At 37.9% G+C, this 18113-nt stretch overlaps 1 protein-coding gene across 2 annotated transcripts in view; it reads right to left on the minus strand.

The window, feature by feature from the left end:
• MMRN1 (multimerin 1) overlaps window positions 1-18113 on the minus strand; it is a 46763-nt gene that overhangs the window by 18632 nt on the left and 10018 nt on the right. For both annotated transcript variants that reach the window (XM_045570774.1, XM_036411422.2), the window contains 3 exons: window positions 14241-14347; window positions 4196-4300; window positions 2806-2979 (listed from right to left, as the gene is read on the minus strand). In XM_045570774.1, the coding sequence (XP_045426730.1) occupies window positions 2806-2979; window positions 4196-4300; window positions 14241-14347 (386 nt within the window). The remainder of the gene's footprint in view (window positions 1-2805; window positions 2980-4195; window positions 4301-14240; window positions 14348-18113) is intronic.

Below are 18113 nucleotides of genomic sequence, written 5' to 3' on the forward strand. Positions count from 1 at the left end.
CAATTTCAATAAAATACAACTAAAATATAAAATGGACATTACCCAGAACTACAGGAAAGTCGTCTGACTGGAAATTCTACAACGAGAAGCAAGGAGAAAACCAGAAGGAAGAGAGGAGGAGCTATAAAAGCCTAAGGTACGGAGACAAGCAGCGTGCGCGGAGAGGACGGAGCTGGAGAGGAGGGGGAGGCTGAGTGCCTGGCTGGCATTCCCTAGCGGGAAGGAGATAAAAGCTCCGACTGTGTTGGGCCCCAGTTCTGACTTCTCTGAACCCCAGTTCTAGGCCAGACCACAGGGACCCAGGCTCATCCAGAGGGAGCTGGGCCATAAGGCAGAACCTGGGGGGAGCGGCGAAAGGAGGTCCTGGAGGCGCGCACATTGTGTGCAGAGAAGGGACGGTTGGCTGTGCCGCTGGATTGCCCTGGCGGGAAGGAGACAGGGGCTCCAGACTGCTCTGTACGCCACCTCCAACTCCACTTCCAACTGAACTGAACCCCAGTTCCGGGCCCATTGGGGGAGAAACTATACTATTTGGTAGTGGGTGAAACTCGAGGGCACCTCACTCTCAGAGGTGCTTGCAACGAGTACTGAAGGACCCTGAGGAATACTGACACTCAGGAGCCACATTGGGCGTGGCTGATGGAAGCCAAGGCTGTAGGCTCCACCCTGAAACTCCGCCCCATCAGGGAAGCTGCAAAAATGCCAAGACAAAGAAATAGATCACAAACAAAAGAAATGGAGGATAAAAAGCGATGATATAGAGTTCAAAACCACACTTATAAGGTTGTTCAAGGATCTCCTAGAAAAGGCCGGTAAAATAAATGAGACCTATGAGAATATGAAAAGGGATCAACTAGAAATAATAAGGGATCAACAAGAAATAAAGAATACATTGTCTGAAATAAAAAATATTATACAGAGTCTTAAAAACAGAATGGAAGATCGCAAGAATCAAGTCAAAGATTTGGAACATAAAGAGCCAGAAGACACTCCTCCGCAGAAGCAAGAAGGCAGGAGAAACCAGAAAGTTAAAGATAGTGTAAGAAACCTCTGGGACAACTTCAAGCGAACCAACATCAGAATTATGGGAGTCCCAGAAGATGAGAGAGAGCAAGATATCGAAAACATACTGAAAGAAATAGTGACAGAAAACTTCACCCACCTGGTGAAAGAATTAGACTTATAAGTCCAGGAAGCGCACAGAACTCCAAACAAAAGGAATCCAAAGAAAACCACACCAAGACAAATCATAATTAAAATTCCAAGAGCAAAAGACAAAGAGAGAATATTAAAAGCAGCAAGAGCAAAGCAGGTAGTTACCTCTAAAGGAGCACCTATACAATTGTCAGCTGATTTCTCAACAGAAATCATGCAGGACAGACATATTCAAGGTGATGAATAGTAAGAACCTACAGCCAAAAATAATCTACTCAGCAAAGCTATCACTCAGAATCGAAGGCCAGATAAAGAGCTTTACAAAAAAAAAAAAAAAAAAAAAAAAAAGCTGAAGGAGTTCATCACCACCAAACCAGATTTATATGAATTGCTGAAGGGGGTTCTTTTGGAAGAGAAAGTAAATAAAGATAAAAACTATGAACAACAAATACGTAACTATCAACAAGTGAATCTAAAAACCAAAAAAATTAAAAAAAAAAGCTGATGAACAATATTAACTGTTGAATATAATAGAATCAGAGGTATGGAAGGGGAGTGAACTGACAATTCTCAGGGAAAAGGGGAGATGGGGATGTGGGAAGAGACTGAACATAAACTGTGCACCTATGGATGAGAACAATGATGGGTGGGGAAAGGGCAGAGGATGGGGTGGGAACCTGATGGAGGGGAGCAATGGAAGGAGGGGGGAAAAAGAGGAACATCTGTAATAATATGAACAATAAAGATTTAAAAAAATAAAATAAAGTTTGTTAGTACAGAAAAAAAAAAAAAGAACCTTCAGATGGGATTAGTCTGTGTTATCCAGGTGAGCCCAATGCAATCATATGGGTCCTTAAAAGAGGCAGAGAAAGGCAGAAGAGTGGGTATGAGAGATGTCAGGAGGATTCAACTGTTGTTGTGAGATTTCAAAGATGGAAAAAAGTCATGAGGCAAGAAATGTAGTGGACTCTAGAAGCTGGGAACAAGCCTCAGTTTATAGCCACCAAGACAATGAGACCCCAGTCTTAGAACTGCAAGAAAATGAATTCTGACAACTGAATGAGCAGGAAATAGGTTATCCTATACAACCTCCAGGAAGGAACACAGCCTGCTGTTTTAAAAGGACAAAATTCAGACAAAGCTGATTCACATTTGTAAAAACGTTATTCCTCTGACCAGAGATGTTTTAGGAAATAATTTATTGATTATATTCCAGAAGCTAGATAATTTCTGGGATAATAAGGCACTCCAGATTTATCCTCAATACCTTCAGCAATATTATTGAGACAACCATGTATCTAGCTATGTGGTTAATCATTCCTTAACCTCATCTTTATCCTGAAGTAAAGATCAGAATGAAAATAAATGTAACTCATAGTTAAATTTCTTTTAACTATAAAGAAATACCAGTTAGGCTATAACTAAGCACATATCAATAAATCAGATGAAACATTCAAAGATTTGACTACATGGTGAAAATATTTAGATATTCCGAATTATTTCAGAAGTTAAGTGATTTTTAAAAAGCTTATTAAAAGTATGTATTAGACTAATAGACCACCCAATCTAAAACAAAGAAACCAAAGTGATATGAGAATGATTTGCCTTTGGTCTTAACTAAATGAATAATTTATTTTGTTTTACGTTTACCTTTCAGAAAAGATTGAAATTCCCTGCCTTTATCTTCATTGATTTTCTCTTCTAGGGAAGAGAACGTGCTCCTTACATCAGTCACAGCCAGAGAAATGTTGTCAATCTTCCTCTGTAGAAGCGTCAGTTTCACTGCCTGCTGGTTCAGCTGGTCCGTCATTTTTTGTGTCACTGCTGTAGGGAGAAGAGAGAACATTGGAAACATTGAAAAATACATATTTAAAACCTTTCAAACTTTATGATAGGTGTAAAGATAATTCAAACAAATCATGTTTGCACTGTATATTTAAAAGGTATAGGCTACATCCATTTAGCAAATGGCAACTGTATTTTACACTATTTAGGGGTAAAATTTGACAAAATATTATATTAGCTTAGATTTCTAAAATCTTTTCATTATGCCCAGAATTTTTAGTCTTTTTTTTTTTTTTACCACAAAGTTTTTGCTATAGTCTCAATAGATAAAGTAACTTGGTTAAGGTTTCAGAGCTAATGCCTCATCTACTTTCAAATCCAAGGCTTCAGCATTAAATATGAGTAGCTGTATACATATATGTATGTAGATGCATTTACATTCTGAGAAGGATTCTCTACTGAGGTATTTTTTTAATGAAAGAGAGATTTTAGCTTAAATCACTTTATAGAGCAGTGCTACTTTTCATGCCTTTCAAAGGCACTTCAATAATTCAAGAAGGATTTTATGATATTTTATGAAGATACTGAACTCCAAGGCCTTAAAAAATTAGAGTACAGTTTCTAAGATATATTCACCTGCATTCTTAAAGAGATCACCTTAATCTGAGTGCCTGATTTTTGTATGACTACACCAAATATAGGGAAGAGGTGTCTTTTATCAGTAATCAACCTACGATTCTAACGCATAAAGTTGAGCCTAAAATGCATGGTAAAGTATTTATGATTAGGAAGATGAGAAAATATGTAACAGGACAACTTTGGATTAGCAGGAGATTCTTGTTAGCTCTGAGTCACAATATTTTTCCCGTCAGTGATCAACACCCCTTCTTGATCTCTATCACCAATGGAAGGAAGCCTTCTCAGCTCCCTCAAAGGAATTAAGCCAAGATTCTCCCATGATGGCACTCTTCGGAGTACAAAAGTTTGATCTTATTTTGGAAACATGTGGCAGCATTTCTGTTTTCCTTCTGTGTTTGCACACGGAGTCATTATACCTGGTCCCTTCAGGCAGGGGGCCCTGCATGTCAACCAAAGATTCGCCCAACAATACAGCTCCAAGGGAAAAAGGGTTCAGAGGCATGTTAACATGTCATCAACAAACATCTGACAGCCAGGAGATGTCTGGTTTTGGAACCTGTCCTAAATAGCCTTGGCAATAATCGGGTTAGGGAGGATAGTGATTACAATCTGTGACCTGGATCCTGCTGCTGCTGTAGCCGCTGCTGCTCGGCTGTTTCTCCTCCAATAGCTGCGTGGCTCTCAGCCTGGCTGCTGTGGATCAGCTGCTGCTGTTCCTGGGCTAGACAGAAGCATAAAAAGGGAGGGGAGAGAGAGAGAGTTAAACATTGGGGCCGCCTCATTTTCTTTTTCCAGTCCGGAGCAGGACTGTGGCTGACATTCATTTTCCTGTCTACTGAAGCATGCCGCGGCGATTTGCAGAGGAAGCTGCTCCGCCCCCACCCACAAGGCAGTGTGCGACCTGGCTGATCTTGGAAGGGCAGGCCCTAATTGTGCTCTGAAAAAATATTCAGGTCTCCTTTCAGAAGAACAGGGTTGGCAGTCTGGAGACGCTGTAAACTGGCAGGCCTCCGCTGCCTGCATAATTGAGGAGACTTTAGAATCAGCTGTGCTGAAAGCCAGGGCAGTTTTATCATTTTCTGCCACAGGCTGCATGTTGAACAACGCCATTTCCAACTGGTTTGTCATAAGGGAGAGCTAGGATTCCTTGCTGAAAGAATATCTGCTTAAAGCAGTAGGCCACGTAACTGCGCTTTTAAGAAATGCATAGGCTCAGAACATAAGAACTGCAAGTAAAAGTAAACTATTACAGAATACGACTCAAGGGGGTCAACCTGCAAAATCAGTACCATTTCAGAAAATTGAAAGTCTTGTAACATAAATCTCTCAGTTAAAAGAAATCACGTATAGCTTCCATAAATCAAATAATATTTTGAATGACAGTGTACATTTTTCATTGGGGAGAACAATTTAAAGGAAGATATTAAAATATTGACCATATGAAGTGAGGCTATCTGTAATTTTCAGACTTCTAATGAACTGATTTATTCATTGAAGTCTGCATATCAGACACGAGAAAACAAGTGTTTGGTGTCTGTACGTCTTCCCAAGTGAAATCATGTTCTAATGACACTTCACCTCTGGCACATGGTAATGATGCTCTCTAGGCTACGTGGCTGCCACAATAATGTTAAAGCATCTTCACTCCATAGAAAGTATAACATATTCTGTGTTAATTTCAATTAGTCTCTTATGTTAGATGGAATTTCGCATTGTTTTTCTCTTCAGAGCATTGAGCTAAATTAATGAATTTCTATTTATGTCCAAGGTTTATATTTTTATTTTGCCCACCCCTTCACCCTGCTGTGTTATAGAAAGTCCTATATAATTGTTGATATATTTGGTTGAAGAAGACAATCTACAGCTTGGCAAAAAGTGGACTTATTTGACTTATTTGAGGGCTGTGGTATGTGGTGAAAAGTATTAATTTTCACCCGGCCAGAGTGGCTCAGTTGGTTGAGTGTCGTCCTGTGCATTGACAGGTGGCTGGTTCAATTCCTGGCCTGGGCAAACACCTGGGTTGTGGGTTCTAACTCCAGTCAGGGCATATACAGAAAGCAACTGATTGATGCTTCTCTCTCACATAGATGTCTCTCTTCCATTCTCTCTCTCTCTCTCTCTCTCTCTCTCTCTCTCTCTCTCTCTCAGCATGTCTTGTAGAATACATGATGAATGGAATTCCTATTGTAACAACATCTGAGAAATATTTCCAGAGCTAACAGCTTGCTGGTCCATGTTGTGCACCACATCATCTTTATGAAACATTCAGTGTTCTAGCAGAATCAGCAAGTTGTTTGATTATTACCGTATTTTTCGGACCATAAGACGCACTTTTTTCCCCCCAGAAGTGGGGGGGAAAAGTCCCTGCATCTTATGGTCCAAATATAGCCTACACATATACTTAAAAAAAAAGTTTTTTTACTTGCCCGGTTCTGTGTGGTCTCTGTGTGCTTGCCTGGCTCTAAAATGGTTCTAAATGCTGCTGTTTACTTTACAGGGTTGATTACATGTGTTTATGACTGTGATGTTGGGTTTTAATGCACATAAAATATTTTAGGACACTATTTGTTTCAGAATCTTTTTTTCTTCATTTGCCTTCTCTAAAAACTGGTGCATCTTATGGTCCGAAAAATACGGTACTTTAGTTTACTTATTAGTACATAATATTTTCCATAAATATTATTCAAGAATTTATAATAACTTATTAATATTTGTTAGTCTGGAACATCTTTTAATATACAAAATAACATCTGAATTAGTTATTAAATGTTGGAATATGGCCCCTGACCCCTCCCACCCTATCCTCATAATCAAGAGGCAGATTGGCTTAGGTGTTAGTGACCCTTACTGAAGGGGAGTGACCTCAACAAAATCACAACAATTTTACATAGGGTTTATTTCTATAGCCTCAAAATACTTTGCTCAAGCTTTATTGCAAATAGTAAGGCATTGTTTTATATTGCATTATTTTCTAATGAAATCGGGTCTCTTTATCTCACTCTTTTTTTTTAAATATATTTTATTGATTTTGTACAGAGAGGAAGGGAGAGAGATAGAGAGTCAGAAACATCAATGAGAGAGAGTCATCGATCAGCTGCCTCTTGCACACCCCCTACTGGGGATATGCCCGCAACCAAGGTACATGCCCTTGACCGGAATCGAACCCGGGACCCTTCAGTCCCCAAGCCAACGCTCTATCCATTGAGCCAAACCGGTCTCGGCTCTTTATCTCACTCTTTACAAAGTATTGCATGTTGTCCTCTGATTGTGGAGATTACAACACTGCATATCATGTAGTTTCCTTCTGCATTAGAGAAGGACTGGCAAAGCAGGAAATCACACACACGCACACACATACACACAGACACACACACACACACACACACACACTTACATAAGTCCATATGAGCATTTTAAGTCTTATAGGGCAGTGGTCGGCAAACACATTAGTCAACATAGCCAAATATCAACAGTACAAAGAGTGAAAATTTCTTTTGAGAGTCAAATTTTTTAAACTTAAATTTTTTCTAATGCTACTTCTTCAAAATAGACTTGCCCTTGAAGTATTTTGTGGAAGAGCCACACTTAAGGGATTAAAGAGCTACTTGTGTCTCGTAACACTCAGTTTGCCAACCATAATTCTAGGGTCATATTTGAGTGGGGGCACTTTATCCTCATAATTCCCTCTATGCCACACAGTCCAGACAAGATCCTGAATACGCAAGACATGAAAACAAACCTGGGTATAAGGTCAAGTGTCAAGAATAGAAAAGAGGTAAATAAAGAGTTAAAGTCTAATTTTCTATTGACCTTAGGGTCAAAAGAATTTCAAATAATTTTACTTCATGTGATCTGGAAAAATGCTACTGCATTGCAAACAAGAGAATAGAATGTGACATACTGGAGTAAATCAGCAGATTAGAAATAAAGGCTAAAAATATTAGAAAAAATAAATCAATGACAAGTCACTTTCTTTAGAAAGAAATTGGAAGGGATAAAAATAATACATAGAAGTATCAAGTGGAAGTCTTTAGTTTTTCTTGAACACTAATCTTTGGTGATTCACTCCTCATTATGTGGAAATACAATATACATAAAATAAGAAATTTTTTCTTCATAACTTTGTGAAATTTTAAAAAGATGGATTTAAAAGAAAATGTAATTCGAAAAATACTTTAAATATTGCATGACAAAAAAAACTAGTGTGATAGTCTGTATGCATTAAACTTTCCATTTACTCTTAGCTATAGTGATTTCTAAATTTATTGTGATAGGAGGAAATAGCTGAGAAAATTGTACTCCTAAGGTAAAAGGTAAAACAAACAAACAAACAAAAAACAAACACAACACTTAGTAAGCACCACACAAAGATCTTTGGATACAATTGTAATATGAACCTCTTTTTTCTGGGATTCAGCGGATGGGGTCCCTGCCAACACTGTTAAAAACTTTAAATGCCTGTTTAACAAATTCAATCCTTTTCGTTATCTTTTTCTAGCTCTGTTTATTGACTGGAGTTCAATACTTGCATTCATCTCAACTTATTGCCTGGGATTTAGCTGGTGGAGATGTGCTGATAGAATCTCTGGCTGTGGAGTCAGTTACTCTCCTGTGATAAAGTTCCCATTTGATCGATGCACTTTATTTTTTTCATTTAGCAATCTTTCTGTCTTCCCATATGTATTCCCAACCACAAGAACTGCCACAGATTCTAGGTTCCCCAGGCAATCTATCTCATCTTACACTTAAGCACAGACCTTCGCTTTGTCCTATAGGGCATCGATTTCTATCTTTTTTTCTTGATCCTTTCTAAGAGATAGAAACTGAGACAAAAAAGGATTTATTTATGCACTTCAGATTTTTTAAAAATTCAATATATTTTAAATGGTTTCCTTTTCCCCCTTCTTCTCCCAATACAATTACTCTTTTTTTCTTGCACTGTAAACTCTGACCTTGGTGGATTAATGACTTAAAGAAGCAAGCAAGGTCAGCAAGTGTCAAGAGCAATAGCTTCCTTATTAGATCAATTTTATTTTCTTTCTTTTTAAAATTACACAAGTGTTATTTGTGGATGTTTTTCCCCAGGCCTTTGAGACATATGGAGGAAGTCATTATGCCAACTTAGTAATGAGAAAGCTTGTTCTCTCTTCCTTAGGAACCTTCCTGTGTGGCTTGACAAGACCAGTGTCCAGCTGATCCTGCAATACGAAATGAATGCTTGTATGGTGGAGTTCAGTACATATATAAAGATTTAATAAAATTTAGTAGTTAAATTGAATAAGGCAATTTGGAGGAACAAAGACTTTTTTGACAAAGTGCATCAAAATTTTATTGAGTAATATGTTTGTAGGAAGCAATCTTCTTTTTCAAAGAGGAAAGTATTAGTCACTACTTGGAAGAATTAGATATGCAAAAATATAAGCAATATGAGTTTTTTTTCTGTTTTAAATATTATAACTCATTTCAAATTACTTGAAGTAATATTTTAAAATAATCTTATTAGAGAAGCCCCATTTAAAAATGTTAATTACAATAGCTCTTACATAATTTATTGAATTACTTCACAGCATTTGTGAAATAAAACATTTTCATATATTTATAACATATGGTAGGAATCAGTTAATTCCAATGACTGCATGATATTTTTTAAAAATATATCTATGATAGATTTTATCTCTCTCTCTCTCTCTATATATATATATGTGTGTGTGTGTGTGTGTGTGTGTGTGTGTGTATAGGCATATATATATATATATATATATATATATATATATATATATATACCTAAATGATTGTTATGACGAGACAACCAGCCAATAGCTATGACGTGGACTGACCACCAGGGGGAAGACGCTCAGTTCAGTGCTGTCCCCTGGTATTCAGTGTGCTCCCACAGCCCTATAGCTGGCCAACCTCCCACAGCTAACCTCCCATGGCTGGCCAATCTTTCAGGGTCCCTCTCCCAAGCCAGCGGTCCCTGATCAGCCCTGATCAGCCCATCAGGACTGGGAGAGATGGCCACAATCAGCCCCCTTAGCCAGCCAGGCCGAAGGACCCCACCCATGCACAAATTTGTGCACAGGGCTTCTAGTATAAGCATAATTTTATTAAAAGGCTAGTATGCAAAGTGTCTCCTCAGGAGTTTAACTGGGAGACCCAGAGTTTGATCGCTTGCTATTACATGCGCTGACCACTGGGGGGAGCACAGAACATGGCAGGCAACCAGTGGTGGTGGCAATGGAGCACTGAGAGAGTGAGGGAAGGAGGAGGCAGGGATGAGGGAGATGGGGAACCTGATCAGCCCTGATCCCAGCCTAGGGCCTTACCTATGCACTAATTTAGTGCACTGGGCCTCTAGTAATTTTATTAAGAAAAAAACCTTTTCCCCCTTGTTACCTTTATCCTGTGTAGAGAATCTGACTAAAGCTGACTGGATAATTTCTAACCGATTTGCAATGAAGTTTTTCTTTTCTCCTCTCAATCTAACATTATTTGAACTTAAGTTTATGTTCTTTGTGTCATTAGAGAAAGCCACAATGTCCTTATTCCACTTCAGAACATTTTAGAGACATCTACTGGAAAAGTATATTATTGCAAATTTTATAAAACTTTTAAAAAGTATGTTGCTAATGACATCTCAAAAGCACATCTCAGGTATCATATTATAAAATTAGGTCCCTTTTTGAGAAACTATTTGACCCTCAAAAAGATATAACAAATGTAAAATATATTAAAACTATTACATTGCCATTGGATTTGTTCGTTCCTTTTTTAAACAAAGTTCTATTCACTTAGACTTTTTTTTTTTAAATTGGTTTTCTCTTGGAAGTATGATTAATATTTTTAATAAGCTAATCTAGAACTTGTTACCAGAATTTTGACATCTGAGTTACTTCAAAAAGAGCATGTGTGGAGTTCAGTAATATTATAAACAGCATGTTGCAGGGTAAGACACAGTAAGAGTTGCTCCCTTATTCTGAATCCCAACATTCCTTCCTAACAGATGGCTCTGTAGGGATATAGGGGAAAAGAAAAAGACAGAGGGGTACCAAGTCGAGGAGGAGACGTAAAAGAGTATAGTTGCTAGGAGTTCTAATTTATTCCTGACCCATTAATCTCTTTTATATAATTTAAAAGATCTTCCTCCTAGGATATACACTTAAAGAAAGTTTTTATTTCTGTTTTATAAAATTTATTTTGCTTGTGAGGAGGAAACTTGTTGGGGAAGCAGGGATTTATGAAATGTATGCAGCATTTCACACATTTTCTTTGAATATTATTTCTAAAATAATCTCCTGATGTGAAGGACTAGCACTGAAGTAATTATCATGGTAGTTATACAACCAGCTTTTTCCCAACACTTCCGGACTCTTCATAGGTTTAAAGAATGAATCAGTCACACTGGTTATTCTTGCCATATTGGGGCAGCTTGTCATATGAGACAGCATGGAGAGTGTTATCAAAGGAAACCTGACAATTGTTTCTCCCATGTAAGAATATAAAACTGTTGGCACATATATAAGTGTGATAAAAGGGGAGGGGGACCTGACATATAATTGGGTAGGAATCAGAGGGGGGGAAAAACACACCCCAAGATAGATGAGATGATAAAGAATGGTTGAAGGGACCAAAGGGACACAGTAGTTCTTGATACTACTAGTGCATCAATTGCACTAACAAAAAATTCAATAGCTTGTTCTGCAACAAAACTGAAGAGTAGGATGGTCAGAATATTGTAGGGAGCAACTGTAGGTTCTTTTAGAATTGCCGTGATATTAGAATTAATTGTATGACAATCTCACACAAGGGGCATATCAGCCATCAGAAAATTATTCCTATTATAGATTTCAATAGAAAGAAGACCTCTCCACAGCAGCTTATCAGCAGCAGATACCTGAATTGTAAGTAATTCTAATTATAGTATTGTGACAGAAGGTCACAGTCAAAATGGTTCTGGGATATTTTGGTTAATGGGGATTCAAGGCAACAATTTATAAATCTAGTATTAAATAAATCTATAGGCTGCTTCCACAAGGTGTCATTAAACATTTAAAATGAAACTATTTGAATTTAATTTAAGTATTTCATATAATACTTTGAGAGAAGGGGAATAATAGTGCATAGTAGATATTCAAAATTGTCAACTAGTCTTATTTCAGTGTGTATATTTATAATGATGAAATTCTATGTGTGTGTGTGTTTTTTCCTTTTGGGTGTATTTTTAATTTATATGAGTTAAACCTTGCAAAAACATGAACTTGAACTGTGTAGGCCCACTCATAAGTGGATTTTTTTTTCAATAAATATACATCCGGCCCTCCAAATCCCAGGGTTTTGCATCTGCAGATTCAACCAACCCAGATGGAAAACAGATTTTTGTGGGGGGTTTTCAGCCTTGTTTCGGAGGGCTGAGACATTTCCCAAAGAGTGGAGCCCGGTCATGGCTGGTTTGGAATCCACAGATGCAGAGGGTCCACAGTATACATTGCAATATTTTATTTATAAAGGGAAGTTGAGCATCTGCAGATTTCAGTATTTCTCTGTGAGTCCTATGACCAATCTCCCATGGAACTCAACGGAATTTTTACTGTGCAAGGTGTTAGCACCCCTAATTCTTGCATTGTTTAAAGGTCAGCTATAGTAGGCATAAAAAAACAAAGCCTGAAGCAACAGTAGTCCTTATCAGCTTAGAGGGCAGACTTTGCTACCTGCGATATATCTACATCCAGCCCCTCTGTACAATGGGATGTGTAATGACATTGTAAATTTCCAGGAACATATACTGTGAACAAAAACTTGAATCTTTAATATTAGGTAAATAATAATGGAATTTAATATTCCTAACAAATCCTTCTTTATATAAGAGAAATACAAAAATAATCAAAAACTTTAGAAATACAATTCTAAATATTGCCCAGAATTTTCAGCTATCTGCCAAATCTACCTAATAAAAGAGTAATATACTAATTGACCATACCTTTGAAACATCCACCAGCCAATCAGGAGTGAATATGCAAATTAACCCAACAAAGATGGCAGGTTAATTTGCGTACATAGGTGCTGAACAGCCAGGGGTGAGGTAGAACACTTACATCATCACCACAGTGATGACTTAGATCACATGTGTCAAACACAAGGCCCACGGGCCAAATCCGTCCCGCCAGGCCTTGCAATGTGGCCCGCACCGCGCTGTCATCACTGCACTCCGCTGCGTTTCCATCACAATGACAGTTTATGACTGTTCAGTAAACCATTCGGCCCGCGATTTAGGCTGGATTTTAGATTTTGGCCCCTTCTCTGATTGAGTTCGACACCCCTAACTTAGATGTTCTGAACAACCCCATCCACTCCAGACCTCTGGGCAGTGTGGAAAGGCAGAAAGGCAGCTCTGAGGGGAAGTGAAGGCAGTGCCAGCAGCCAGGGGAAGGAAGGCCCGTTCTTGCATGAATCTTTGAGCATCGGGCCTCTAGTATAGACTATAAACAAATATGTTCTACCACTGTGAGCACATCTATGCACTCATGAAGTCCAAAGTCTTTTGAAAGCTGTATCATGCTTCATGCTTGGATTTTTAAAGAATATCCTAAATTATCTTGTTTCCAACTATTTTTGGTGGAAATATTTTGTTTGAAAGTTTATTTTACCTGATTATAAATTAAATACATATACATGTTATACTCTGAAAATCTATTAAAATTTTTTTAACATCTCTGAAAGTTAGCCTAGACCCAGAAAAACAGCATTACAATGAAATTTCTCTTTAGATTTTCCTTGAATTGGGCTGGAAGAACCATATGTAAGTAATATCTCTAACTAAACTGCAGGCTTTCTATAGCTTCTGTATAACAATTTTCTTTTTTAAATATGAATCATAATGGTTTTTCCATACTTACATTAATTTTTAATCACAGTCTCCTACACGGCCGATTGAATTCTCCACCACTGCTGATGGCCTTTCTTGTAATGTTCATTCATTTAAAATATGTATGCTGAAACCATATCTTTTTTTTTTTCAAAGGAAACCTGTTTAAAGCCATAAGCAAAATAATCGTCGCATGGATGTTAGGCCCCAGCAGGCTGCCATGTGTTTGATCAGCCTTGCTACCAGAAAACCCTTATAATCTCAGTTGAAAAAAAGGGCTCTATTAAGATTTTTTTTAAAAAGCAGAATAATTCATGCCATAATTGTGTATATTCTTTAAAACTGATTTTCATTTATAAAGACAATATTATGTAAAATAAATAAAGTGGAAACAATAGAGGGTAGTGTTTTCCTTTTTATTCTACATAAGAGTCTTGTCTAATGATAATATTTTTTAAAATTGGGATTGCTGATATTTTAATAAGGCATGTTTCTCCAGCATATCGCTAAGGGGGGAAAAAAGCAAGATATTTAATGAGATCTCCATTCAGCCATTATGTAAAACCAACATTAAAATGAGAGGAGAATTTAAAAATCAGATTATGAGATTTTAGGATACTATAATAGCTACCAAGTTAGGGGGCACTGAAAAGGTAAGTTCTAATCATTTGGTGACATGTTAATGAACTGATTCAAAAGGGAAAATGCAACTCTTTTCTTCACTAGAATCAGTTGCTTGTTCTTCAGAAGTTTATGCTTGTATTATAATTGTTACTACAAAACTACCATTAGTAGATACCTTTTAGCTGACATTTTGCTCCACTGAATCCAGGGCAGCACTTCCATTCCAATGAGGTAACAATTTTATGTTGCATCCTGTAGACAGGATTTGATATCCTCTGAGATCTAGAAAGGAGAGCAATTGCAGGAAATGAGTTATTTGCCTCATATTAAATTATCAGTTGGAATAATGAATGTAAAGCATTTGGGATGATTTCTAAAATATAATATATTTGATATTTTAAATTTATTCCTATCATTACATTTCTAAAGATGCCATGGCTTTTCTTTTTATAATGTGTTTCACTAAACCAATGTTAAAAGTGATTTTAATTTCAATTTTTAAATAGTTAATAGGGGCAATTTAGTTTTATTTCAATTCTCATTATTCCTTATATTGTTATAATTCAAAGGATCCTTTTTACTCCTGATCAATAACAAACAACTTACAACAAATTGGATATTAGTAATCTAATCGAAATTATGATAACCACTATGATTTTCAGCCTGAACTTTCTCATTTCTCACATTTTTAAATCACACTATATGTTATTTTGTTCATATAGTATTTCTCTCTGTGTAGGGTTGGAGAGAGAGGAAAAGATCTAACATGATAAAATATTTCTGAGAAGGAATCATAAAAGGGAATTATTGAAACTATAACACTTCAAGAATCAATATAACTAGCGACTAATACACAATTGTGGGCTCAATGTATGTAAATGCAAGTCATAAATAAAATTTGGCCATATTATTTTTATCCCTATGACTTCAATAGTTAGTTAATATTTATCAAATGGGTCTATGAAATAAACCTATATTGTTTTATTTAATTCTCATATAAGTTCTATAAGGAAAGTATTATTATCCCAATTTGCTAACGAAGAAGCTGAGGGACAGAGAGATGAAATAATTTGCTCAAAGTCCCATATCTAAAGGTAATCAAACTAGGGTATGCATCCATACTATGTGGATTATCCTCCCTCGTATGATCTAGTGTTTGTCATATACAACTAGTTGGAAACACTGCAGCCACTTTCATAAATAAACCTTTTATTTATTATGTGGAGGAAATAACAGCCTGGACTTTGCTTTGGGAGACTTGGATTTTAGTTTCTGCTGCAACAATGGTAATTCAAAATGTGTAAGGTTATTCCTCAATTTTCAGATGACTTCTGAGACTCCTTTTATCTCCAAACGCAGGCTAATCATTTATTTCTGCTTATTTTAGTAAACCATACTCAGTAAATAACTTTGTCCAGTGAAATATCATCTCCAGTCCAGAAGCTAAAGCTACACAGGAAGTAAGGCAGGTGAGGAAAAGGATGCCTTTGAGTTTATAAGGATGAACTCAGGCAGTTAGCTGCATTATTGCCAGAATTAATGTTCCCTGCTTTGGCAAACTGGATTTCTGCTGAATGCTGCTCAGATGGAATGAACAAGAAAGTGACAGACATTGCATTGGTACAGAAATAGTGAATAAATGGAGAGATCCATTCAAAGGTAGAGAAAGGTAAGAGATGAAAATAAAGATACATATTTCTGGTTCATTTAAAGAGATTTAAAAAGCTCACCGTGAACTCAGAAGGACAGTATGATATATGTTTCTGTGGTAATATTTTCATTACTAAAGAATTAACCAGGCATTCTTTGTATCTCATGTCGACAAGGAACATGTCACAAAGGGAGTAGATGCTGAAAGCAGAACTGCAGCTCAGCTCTCCCAAATCCCTAAGATGTGCTTAGCTCTCTGGACCATGAACTATAGCTATTCCTCAGAGACTAAGAAACACCTTGATTTTATGTATTCTTACTGCACATTGTTCCAGATTGCCGATGTGTCAGATTCATCGCCTGAGTTATTCGTATAACAATTTGCATAACATTAGCCATCATGACCTGAATAACAATGTAAGTTTTTATTGCATGTTCTTCTGAAATATCCCCAGCTAAGCTACTGTGACTGCATGAATTCGGAAAATTTATTAGTTTCTCAGCCCCACATATTAGAACAATTACATGTGTTTTAAAAAAAATGAAAACTAAATAACATGTGTCATTGAAATAAACACAAAAAGAAAGGTCCCACAGAGCAGCTTTACTATTTATACGTAATTGCAATTGGTGGCTTGCCACATTGTGGACTTCTCTCTAACCTATAATGAAAGGAAAATTACCAATAAACCCTTAAAGCTGTGTGTGGATTTCATAAGGAAATAAAGGCTAGGATTGTTGATAAGGTTACAGAATAAAGGTAATAGTAGTAAAAATAGAAATAAGCATGCGACTTAACATATATTGAAAACTAGAGACTTCCTGGTGCATAAAATTCATGCACAGAAGGGGGGGGTCCTCAGCCTGCCTGTACCCTCTCCAACCTGGGACCCTTTGGAGGATATCTAACTGCCGATTTAGGCCTGATCCTACCACAGGGATTGGGCCTAAACGGGCAATCAGGCATCCTGCTCACAATCCAGGATACTGGCTCTTAAATCCTCGATTACCTGCCTGCCTGCTTGATTGCCCCTAACACCTATGCCTTCCTGCCTGATAGCCCCTAATTGCCTCTGTCTGCCTGCCTGACCTCCCCTAACTGCCTTTCCCTGCTGGCCTAATCTTGCCCCTAACTGCCCTCCCCTACAGGCCTGATCTTGCCCCCAACTGCACTCCCCTGCTAGACTAATTGTCCTAACTGCCTCTGCCTCAGCCCCCACCACCATGGCTTTGTTTGGAAGGAAGTCAGACATCTGGAAGATGGCTGGTTGACCCAGTCTAACGTATTATCCTTTTATTAGTATAGATAGATTATATAGAATAGGATTGCTTAAATGGGGAGGAAGCCTTTTTCAGCAGAAGGAAGATGCTGTTTGCAGACAAAAACACATAATACCTATATATCTGGAATGATAGCCAGCCATATGCACTATACTGCCAAACCAGTCATTAAAAAATTGAATCACTTTCTTACACCTTATACCAAACAGCTGTTGCCCTTAAAAACCCCTCCTCAGCCACCATCTTAGGTTTTGCCTTCACACTTCACCCAAATTTGCCTCTGATTGGTTGGTTTCTATGCCAGTCAGCATCAAAAGCCCTGCCTCCTAGGCAGCCATTGGCTCCTTGCAATTCACCCAGATTTGGTTCTGATTGGTCAGTTTCTATGCCAGTCAGCATCTCTGGGCCTGATCATAGAGGCAGGGCTGATCAGCAGCCACCCCAGGCTGCTAGCAAGCAGGCTGAACTGCTGACCTCTAGGTGAAATGGATAGGCTTGGCTGCTGGTCTGGATCTAATTACCCTGCTTCTCTTTCAGGGCTTCGCCAACAGCCCCACCTCTCTCTCTCCCCCAGAGATCAGAAGTTCAGCCCACTCTCCGGCAGACTGGACCGAACACAAGGCTTTGCATGTGGCAGGCAAGCGGGCTGAACTGCTGACCTCTGGGAGAGAGAGATAGGCTTGGCTCCTGACGAGGTCTGGAGAGAGAAGTAGAGTCCAATCACCTTGCTTCTCTCTTCAGGCGTCACTAACAGCCATTGCTGCTACTGATCAGCCCCGCCTCTCTCTCCAGAGGTCAGCAGTTCAGCTCGCTTGCCTGCTGCATGCTCAGCCTGGCATTTGGTCAAGCCTGTGGTCATTGTGGATGTTACAACTCTGGCTCTTTATATACTACCCTGTTTCCCCGAAAATAAGACCTAGCATGGAAAGATAAGACATCCTCTGAAAATAAGACCTAGCGCAACTTTGGGAGAAAAAATTAATATAAGACACTGTCTTATTTTCGGGGAAACAGGGTATATAGATACTGGTATAAGTATATCCCTGCGTTATCTCACATACTGTACTAGTAAAAACAAAAACATACCATATAGGCAAGTATTAGTATTAATAGTATC

Source organism: Pipistrellus kuhlii, unplaced genomic scaffold (assembly GCF_014108245.1).
Source record: "Pipistrellus kuhlii isolate mPipKuh1 unplaced genomic scaffold, mPipKuh1.p scaffold_m20_p_1, whole genome shotgun sequence".
NCBI classification, from domain to species: Eukaryota; Metazoa; Chordata; class Mammalia; order Chiroptera; family Vespertilionidae; genus Pipistrellus; species Pipistrellus kuhlii.